The 10052-nt window shown below is 41.2% G+C and overlaps 1 protein-coding gene across 10 annotated transcripts in view; it reads right to left on the bottom strand.

The window, feature by feature from the left end:
• The window catches only part of mef2d (myocyte enhancer factor 2d), a 135160-nt gene that overhangs the window by 29782 nt on the left and 95326 nt on the right, over window positions 1-10052 (bottom strand). For all 10 annotated transcript variants that reach the window (XM_031319196.2, XM_031319170.2, XM_031319202.2 and 7 more), the window contains exon 6: window positions 6908-6961. In XM_031319196.2, the coding sequence (XP_031175056.1) occupies window positions 6908-6961 (54 nt within the window). The remainder of the gene's footprint in view (window positions 1-6907; window positions 6962-10052) is intronic.

Raw genomic sequence — 10052 nt, 5'->3', positions numbered from 1 at the left:
AGAAGGAAAAGGAGGAGGGAGGAGGAGGAGGAGGAGGAGGAGGAGGAGGCAGGGAGAGATAAGCGACAGAGGCGACAGAGCGAGGAGGAAGCAGCCGGCTGGATCAGGTCACCCTGAGCGGCGCTTTGGGATAAAAAAGGTTTCATGTTTCGACATGCGAAGGAGTCGGGACTTTGTTACAGCGAGCTGCCTGGGATCCTGAACGCAACATTCAATTCAATACAATTTATAGTGTCAAATCATAACAGGAGTTAAGCCAGGACACTTTACGGATAGAGGAGGTCTAGAACACGCTCTATCATTTACAAAGACCCAACAACTCCCTCTGAGAGCAAGCATTTGGTGCAACAGCTGCGAGGAAAAACTTCTTTTAAAAAACAGGCAGAAACCTCGGACAGACCCTAGCTGTGTTCAAAACCGTTCCCTCGTTCACTCACTCGCTTGTTCCTGTATAGCACGTGTGTCAAAGTTCCGGGGGCCAAATCCGGCCCCTTTCAAATTTTGATCCGGCCCGCATATAATTTAGGTTCACAGCAAATTTTGGCCTGGCTGGTTGTGCACCACACGAAAAAAAAATTAGGAAACTGTTTTTCATACTGTAATTATGCGACACTGCCGTGCAGAATTTGACAGATTTGCCGACTTTGAGACTTCCTCGCAGAAGCTGAGAGTTTTTTTAATATTCAGGCTGTGAAACAGGTTGTGGTGAGTCGGCTGGGTGGTAGCTGCTTTTAAAAATGTAATGTTTGTTTTTCATGACTTTCACTTTCATGACATTCTACGATGGCTAAGAAACTTTTTCGCTGACTTTTTTAGGGTTTTATGTCGACCAAACTGTATGGGAGAAAGTTAGTTGACTTTTTTTGTTAAATAAAAGCATGTCAATAAACTCAACATGTCTGGCCCTTATTGTGATCGTCATTTCCAGTGTGGCCCTTAGTGAAATTGAGTTTGACACCCCTGCTGTATAGTGTTTATTAAATAGTGAACTATACAGGTAAGGACCGAACGAGATTTCGGGCACTCACTGAAAATATTCCTTATGCGTCAGTAGATGCGCGTGCGCGCACCCAGCATTATGTAAACAAACCAAAAGAAAAATACTTCTAATAAGCAAACCGAGCACTCGGGAGGATAGTAAAAGGTTGTATCCAGAGCCGTATGTGTGTGTGTGTGTGTGTGTGTATTTATATATATATATATATATATATATAGAGAGAGAGAGAGAGAGAGAGAGAGAGGAGAGAGAGAGAGAGAGAGAGAGAGAGAGAGAGAGAGTTTGGCCAACTGAAATCATGGGGCGCCATATTGGATACCATCGTCAGATGACTCTACAGTGTAACCCTATGGGGCGAATATGCTATCTTGAAATAAACCGCTTATTTTCACCATAAACAGGCATATACATGTTATTGTATATGCACGATATGTGTCTCCATTTCAGACATCACTGCAGGATGACTGCTTTTAGCAGCAGAGGTTGATTGTGGGCGACAACACTGTCGTGGTTAGCTCGCCGAAACTCTAACTGCCGAAGTTGCTTGGTGGCTCGGCTACGTTAGCTAACGTCCGCTAGCATAACGAATTGCAGGAATTAAGAATGCAAATATTCAAAACATTAAAAGGAAGTTTGATTTCAACAGTTTCAGCCACAGGATATAAGATGTGACGCATTTTTTCAAGACTGACACAGAAGGCTGGAAAACTACCAGGGAAATAAAATTACTTTATATTTACGTTTCTTTCAACAAAAAAAAGAAAAACAACTTTATACTGTGATTGGAATATTGTGTTCCAAAAGTAGTGATTTGATCTCGTGATATTGCAATGCACTTCCGCTCTTTAAAATGACCACACGAAAGTGATCTCTCAACAACTCTCGTGCATTGATCAGACGCCAACTTTTAAGAGCCCCGTTTCAGAGAACGCATTTCATTAATAGCCTTGAAACTTTTAATCCCAATATTGAGACTTGGCTTTGGTCTATTCCTCTGATTCAGTGCAGAGAAGTTAATATAAATGTATCGATTTCTTTTGGCCAACTTACCCTGAGACAATACGTTTATCAAGTGAATATAGAAAGAAAGAAAAAAAACAACCTTCCTTCCCACCATATCTATTACAACAGGCTGGCTGGCAGTATCTGTCCAGGCTAATGGGATTTAAGGGGAGAGCTCTGGCCAGTGTCAAAGTCACCTCTGAGGAGAGTCCTGTGCCAAGAGAAGGGACAGTTGGCCGGGGGGGGGTGGGGCGGTAGATTATTCCAGAGAGAAGACGAGGGGGAACAGCTGAGCGAGACAGGATGAGAGGGGGAGGGAGGAGCAGCGGGTGAAGACGGGAAAGAGTAAAGCTGAGGAGCTGTCAGGATCCCAGGGTTTCTTCCATTTGGTGTCGTCGTTACCGCGGCTGCACAGTATATCGTTTTCATATCCTCATCGTGAGAACAGGCGCAACGAACAAATCGCAGAATGCGGCGTCGTGTTGCGAAAGACACTCAGAGATTTATCAGTAGAAAACGGCACAAACATATACCGGTCACGTTTTTTTTAGTGCCTTTTATATTCAATTCAATGTTCAATTTGTTAACTTAAAGGATGGAAATGATTTCCTTTCATTTGTTTTAAATTCAACAAGCAATTTGTTGTTTTTCAGCAGAATACTGACAGCAGCAGAAATGCAAAACGGCATTAATAGGCCTATAGTTATCGCTATATTCAACAATGTTATCGAGGGCTGGGCAATATATGGATATTATATTGATATCGTGATATGAGACTGGATATCGTCTTAGATTTTGGATATCGTAATATGACAAGTGTTATGTGTGCCTGGTTTTAATGGCTGCATTACAGTAAAGTGATGTCATTTTTTGAACTTACCAGACTGTTCTTGCTTCTCTATTATTTGCCTTTACCCACTTAGTTATATATACACATTAATGATGATTATTTATCAAAAATCTCATTGTGGTAATATTTTTTTGTAAGCACCAATTGTCAACCCTACAATATCACCGCAATATTGATATTGAGGTACTTGGCCAACAATATCGTGATATTAGACTTTTTTCATATCGCCCAGCTCTAATGCTATCCCATATTTCTTTCATCTACGCGTTACATCGTTACAGTAAAACGTTGACGTTACTGACTCTAGTATTTGGCTCCTGGCATCATTTTTAAACCAGCTGGTTTCAAGTTGGAGATGTGACAGACTGGTGAAGGTTTTGCCTGGTTCCAGACGTCTGAATCACCACCCATGTCTCTGCGTTTGTTCCAATGATTCAAATTACGTCTGTTGTTGTGCTCACTGACGGCTGTTTCCCCCCGGTTGGATAGACAATCGGCCAATCACAGCTTTGTAGGGAAAATGGGGGGACGTCATGCTCATACACACATGGCTGTCTACGCCCATTCAAAATGGCCACAAAAATGAAAGCAGCTGTAAACACATAACTCTCAAAGTTAACATATTTCTTCAATCTTTGCGAAAAACGTTAAAAAGGTACTGAAAACTTATATTCTCTGAATAAATCGTGTGAAAAGAAGCAGCAATTCTTTCTCAAATTGGGCTTCTTTTCAGCTGCTGAAATCTGCCGTCAGATTTTTCTTAAGGAAAGGTACGACAACAAAAATGTTCTCCCAGAAAAGTAGAAGTCCCAATAAAGATTTGTCCACAGTGAGGTCCGCAAACACTTGTCCCTGCAAAGACTGGTCGCTTTAAATCTTCAAAGAAATACTTAACCCCCATTTGTGTATCAAATGTTGCCTTACATTTTTGAAGCCTCTCAGGGCTCAACGCTAACTTTTTAAAGTGGTTGCCGGCTTGGCAACCAGGCATCAGCTTTTGGTTACCGAAATTGACAATACGTTGGCCATGTTTTAAACTGCCTATATTTGGAGCAATTCATTTCTTATGTAACTATACCACACATTTTAATAATGAATCAATGAGAGAATGGCTTGCAATATCATGTCCCATCCCTCTCAAATAGGGGTGCAACGGATCACAAAACGCATGGTTCGGATCACGGTTTTGAGTCACGGATCGGATCAATTTTCAGATCAGCACAAAAAAGGGGGGAATTTAAATGATTTTTAAAAATGTAATAAAAATAACTTTTAACACTAATTACTTCTTTCACCAGTAAATTGCTGTTAAATGACAAAAACAGATGAGAAAAGGATATTTTACAATAACTTTGAATGCAACACAAGGTTTACCAGTTTCAAGTAAACGCAACATTTACATGTAGTCCCGTCTGTGTGTGTTGTTTTTCCGACAACAGCAGTGACCAGAGCTAGTTTGTGTCTTTTAGCTCATAGCTTTAGCGGCAGACGGTTGTACGCTGTTGAATCTTCTACAGAAATACAGATACACTTTTACACCGTTTAACTGTCAGCATTTTAACCGTGTTTAATCCAGTTACTACCGTAGCTAACGGTAGGCTAACGTTACCTGCTGCCGAGTGTAATGTGTTATTAGTTTACTAGCGTGACATGCAGTGATGCTTCTGTTGCCTCTAACGTCTGTTTCGGAGCATCAGAGAGCAGCGCAGACATTTAAGTAGCACAGTAATGAGGCACCGAAATCCGCGTTGCTATTCGGTCCGGTAGATACCGGGCACCGGTGCCATATTAGCACCCGATTTTAACATGCAGCGTTAAATATTGAACAGGTGGTTGCCAAAGGGGGCAACCAGAGGCCAAGAAACGGTTGCGAATTGACTCAATCTGGTTGCCAAGGGAAACCGGGCAACTGTTACCGTCGAGCCCTGCCTCTTTTCGCATGCCTCCGAGGTGAAAAGATAATCCGGCGCAGGCGCGCTACTCATCCGCGACACGTCCGAGCGGGAGAGTGTTTATGCGACAACAACTACATTTTCTTCAAGAATTCAAGGTAACAGTTAAAAATAAATGCTATTCAAATGGATCATTTTGGGGGTGGAGAATTCCTTTTAAAGGACATTTGTCAACACATAGGAGGAGGACATTCACTGAGTTCTCAGAGTCAGATATCTCGGCACATTAAACCAAAACTGCCTGCCTGGCTGTTTGTGACCTTTTAAGGTTTACACAAGCTGAAGGTGACAAGGAAAATACAATTCCAACTGGCAAACTAATTTGTTTAGATAATTGATCAAACAACAAAGTTGTGGAATTAATTTGTTTAGCAGTTATGTGGGAGTCATATTCAAATTTGAGAGTAAAGTCATCTTGATATTAAATTCAAGCAAGTGTTGAACTGGTGACCGTAACAAAGTGTTGAGCTCACTTTCAGGATTTTGGACCAGCTGGCAGACAGCAGACCAGCTCAGTAATATTATCACATTTTTAAGATATTCTACTTAATTCCGGTTTCTGAGTCTCACTTTGAAAACAGCAACAACACAAACCAGCTGGGGAGCATTAAAAGAAGTTTTCTGTTTTCTGTTTCAGATCCTCTTTTCTAACTCTCTCCTCCCGTTTCTCTCTCACAACCTGAAACTCGTTCCGTTCTTTGGACTGTTTACAAGCAGCTTGCACTGTGAAACCCTCAGCTGTCGCCAGTCAACAGGTGTTGTCGTGCTTGTGTGTAGCACGTCGGCGTGTTGGAGTCAGTGTGCGAGTTGCCACGCAGAAAATATTCTGCGTCGCTCTGTCTGCGAGCCAGATTCAAGTCAAACGATTTCCCTTTTAGAAAGTCTAGCTAAAATACAGAATCAGAATGAGGGCATTGTGGGTGACATACTGTGTGTGTCTGTGTGTGTGTGTGTGTGTGTGTGTCGCGATAACGATAACATATTAAAGTGTACTCCTGTACTGTAGTCCTGCTATCTCGTGTGTGTATGTGTATGTGTGTGTGTGTGTGTGTGTGTGTGTGTGTGTGTGTGTGTGTTTGTATCAGTACAAACTCAATTGTTCTTAAAGGGTAACTTCAGGATTTTTTCAACCTGGACCCCATTTTCCTGTTTCTGTGTCCAGTATTAAGCGAGATCACAGCAGCGAAACAAGCTACAATGTAAGTTAATGGGGCAATTGTCCAGCTTATATTTACCTTCACAAAAGTGCTTGTTTTGCCACTGACAGGCTCAGATTAATATTCTAAGTGTCTGACAACATTATAGAAAGGATTTCTAAGATGGTCGACCTTTCTGTTAAAGAGTAAGATCTTTTTTTTTTTAAAACATAAAAACGTGTTAAATTACGTTCACTAAACCCACCAGATCGTAAAGTACACTTCATTGAAAGTCGACAGAAACAAAATGTCACTATGAAAAGCCGTTTTGGGTCGTCTTTAGTTTTTTTTTTTTTTTAACCGAGTTGGACTCGGTTAACTTGTTAAGTCCTTTGGGAGGCCAGGTTTGGAACCTGAGTTGCAACAGAAAATAAGTTAAAGTATAAGTCCTCTGGGAGGCCCGAGTTCGACTCCGTTAACTTGTTAAGTCCTTTGGAAGGCCAGGTTTGGAACCTGAATTGCAACATTTTATTCTCATCTTTTATCTGTTCTTAATTTTTTGAAATCGTTTTTAACTGCTCTTTACTGTTTTCATGTAAAGCACTCTGAATTGCCCTGTTGCTGAAATGTGCTATACAAATAAAGCTGCCTTGCCTAGTTTTGGTTGAAATAAAAACATAGTTTCACCGATTTACATGTGAAAATATGCTGGCTCCATACACGCTAAAAGTATTGCTTTTTTTAAATGGAGTCTGGTGAGTTTAGCACACATTGCCCCATAGGGTTACATTGCAGCCCTGTTTTCCGCTGCTGGTCAGTGTTCTCAGTTAATACTGGACACATTTCAAAGATTTTTGTTTCCACCAATCATTTAAACACAAAACATAGGGAAATAGGGTCCAGGTTGACAAAAAAAAGCTAAGTTACTCTTTAAAAATGTAGAGCAAGAACAAAACAAAAGACTACTTACGGACTGGACTCGGGCACGCTCCATTTGAGTTCCCCATGTCTCCTAACAGAGCTCCTGTAACAGAACACATCACGGCCATCAAACATAACCCCATTCATTTTGATTTCATTTAATAACAAACAATTAATCTGAACAATGCTAATCTAAAAATTCTGCACATCCCATTTTCAAATGCGTCATTAAATCAAGTATGTCATTAAAAAAGTGCTTTTGCTATCCACAATCACTTCAGTCTGTGAAGGACCATAAGTGGTATAAATTCTATTACCAGGTAATTTCTAAGTGGCCGTTTCACCAGTTATCAATGGTACCTATGTCATATTTGGAGAGAAAAAAAAAAAAATCATCGCACTCGTTTGTTGTGGAGGGAAAAAAAAGTTTAAGTAGCATTTGAAATACAAGACTGTTGGCCGTAACATTAAACAGAACTGCCAATCAACTAACTGGGTGACACTCTGAGGTCCAGGCCATTTTTTCCAATCTTTGGTTCGCCTGGTATCCTTGTGTAATAATGCTTGTATAACCTCAACCCTGCTATGCACAATCAAGTTATGGACGTCATTTTTTTCCCCCAGGAAAACCTGGACCATGAATGCCACATGAATGTATAAATTGTTATACGACTATAAAGACAAAAGAAAAAACTAAACAGAAATTCAATCTTATAGAAATGTGTTGACATTGCACAGGAAACAATCATGATCAAGACTTTGGGGTTTTGAAAAGAACTGGTCTTCCAAGTCTTTGAAATCAGGGGAAACAAAAATAAACACTGTATCCCCCCCCCCCCTCTCTCTCTCTCTCTCTCTCTCCCCCCTTTCACATCTTCAGCTGCCCTATATAACGAAGGCCCAAAAAATAATCTTAAAAAGTCAAAGTAGAGCAATGTGCTCCGTCCCTGAACAGCAAATGCTGATACATTTTGTTACAGCACAATATGTCTTTATACCTTTAACTCGAGGTCATTTGGAATGACTGAAAAAAAGATCTGGCTGGACGGACGCACAGAAAAACACCAATAAGCAATGAATCCAACACGTGTGGTACAGCTGAGTATTTTGCATAACGGCTGAGGTTATGAGGAGGAGGTGGGGGAGGAGGAGGAGGAGGAGAGGGGGAGGAGGGAGGGCTTCCATTACGGCTATGTGAAACCCTCTTGCCTTCGGAGAACGCCATGTTATGAAAGATGCTGTAATGCATTTGTTGCACGTTACATCACCTAATTCTGACTTACAATGAGATTACGCTGGTCGGAACAAAGCTTGATAAGTAACCTTGTCTGAGACGCAAAAATGGGGCACAAATCCTTTTAGTCAGAGGGTGAAGGATTGGTTCGCCACGCAGAGGTAGCGGGCGCACACAGGAGTGCACCAGCCAGCCTCAGTCACAGAAAATAATGGATTTCTGTCACTGTGGGGCCGTGTGCACGACTGACAGGTAACCGAGCATGGAGACTGGACATCAATACACTGACACGCACTCACTTCTTTGGTCATTTTGAGGCTTGTTGACTCAGAGAATGTCTATAAAAATGCTGTTCATATCTGTGCTTCTACATACCCAATACACAGGGTGGAAAAATACCGAAGAAAATAGGTTTTTAGGCAACCAACTAGCCTCTATATAAGATGACTGAAATCATCTAAAAGGTAAAACATTTGGCAATCAGTGTTTGACATACATGTGTGGAAGATAACAAAAGATTGGTCTCCAAACTGGAGTATTTTTTGGGCATTTTAGGCCTTTATTTCCATAGGACAGATGAAGACATGAAAGGGGAGAGAGAAGGGGAATGACATGCAGCAAAGGGCTGCAGGTCGGAGTCGAACCCGTTGTAGCTGCGTCGAGGAGTAAACCTCTGTATATGTGCGCCTGCTCTACCAATTGAGCTAACCCGGCCACACTGGACTTTAAACATGGCAAATAATGTCAACAAACTACAAAAAAGGAGGCCAAACACAGTAAAGATCCTTGCACACTCGGGTGTCGGAAATTTTCGTCTGTGTTTTTTCGTATCTTTCGCGTCTTCCTAAAAATTGGTCACGCACAGAAACCTCGCACACTGAGTCCGATGCGTATTAATTAATCCATGGCAAATAATTACGCAAAAACAATCCAAAATGTGATGCTGCTGTCACTCTGCCTCTCTCTACCTCTCCCTCACTTCATCCCTCGCTTCTCTCCGTTGACAGTAACGCTACCTCTCTCTCTGTCTGTCTGTCTGTCTGTCCTCTCTGTTGTCTCTCTGTCCTGTCTGTCCTCTCTGTCCTCTGTCTGTCTCTCTGTCCTCTCTGTCTGTCTGTCTGTCTCTCTGTCCTTCTCTCTATCTGTCTGTCTGTCTGTCCGTCCTCTCTGCATTCGGCACCCCGGCTCATTCCTGCCTCATTCCATAAAACTGTACAACAATTCACAGCTGTGTGTGAGATAACTCTCTCATTACCTCACACATTACAATACTGCCCTATTATGCTACTTGCACACTGTTTACTTCATATTAAATATCTAATATTATACTTTTATTTCATTTTGTGATATATACTATGTATGTAGGTTGCAAATGTTTTTCTACACTTGTATATACAGTACATGTACATTCTTGTTCATTCATCTAAGTATATATTTCAGCAGTTCTGGCATTTTTCATCTTTGCTATCTTGTTTAATTCAATCTTATTTTTTATCTTATTTACTATTTCTAGTATATTTCTTGTATTTTGGTTTTTGTGCGAGTAAGAATGTGTGTATGTCCTTGGTAACTTGCTACTTATTGCTTGTAACAGAGTCATTTCCAAATTTGGGATTAATAAAGTCCATCCATCCATCCATCCATCCATCTGAAAGAGTTGCGCTGCCTTCTCTCTGTCTCCACCGCTACACTGTTGCTCTCCTTTTTCTGTCTGTGTTCCCATATTCCCCTCTTCCATCCGACCTGTTGACAGTAGACTATCTGAGTTATGAAATGATATGTTATACTCTGCAAGCGTCTTTCTGTGCTGCATTTCTGGATAGGATCATACCTTCTCCTTGTCAAAACACATCGAAATGATCGCTACGGATGTGAACATAAACGCAGTTTTTTATGACGGAGGAAATTTCCGGAGGCATGATTGACACAACGTGAGGTCGTATTTCTTTTTTAAATTTCG

The sequence above is a fragment of the Sander lucioperca genome, chromosome 10 (assembly GCF_008315115.2).
Source record: "Sander lucioperca isolate FBNREF2018 chromosome 10, SLUC_FBN_1.2, whole genome shotgun sequence".
Lineage (NCBI taxonomy): Eukaryota > Metazoa > Chordata > Actinopteri > Perciformes > Percidae > Sander > Sander lucioperca.
This window is presented reverse-complemented; position numbering and strand designations above follow the sequence as displayed.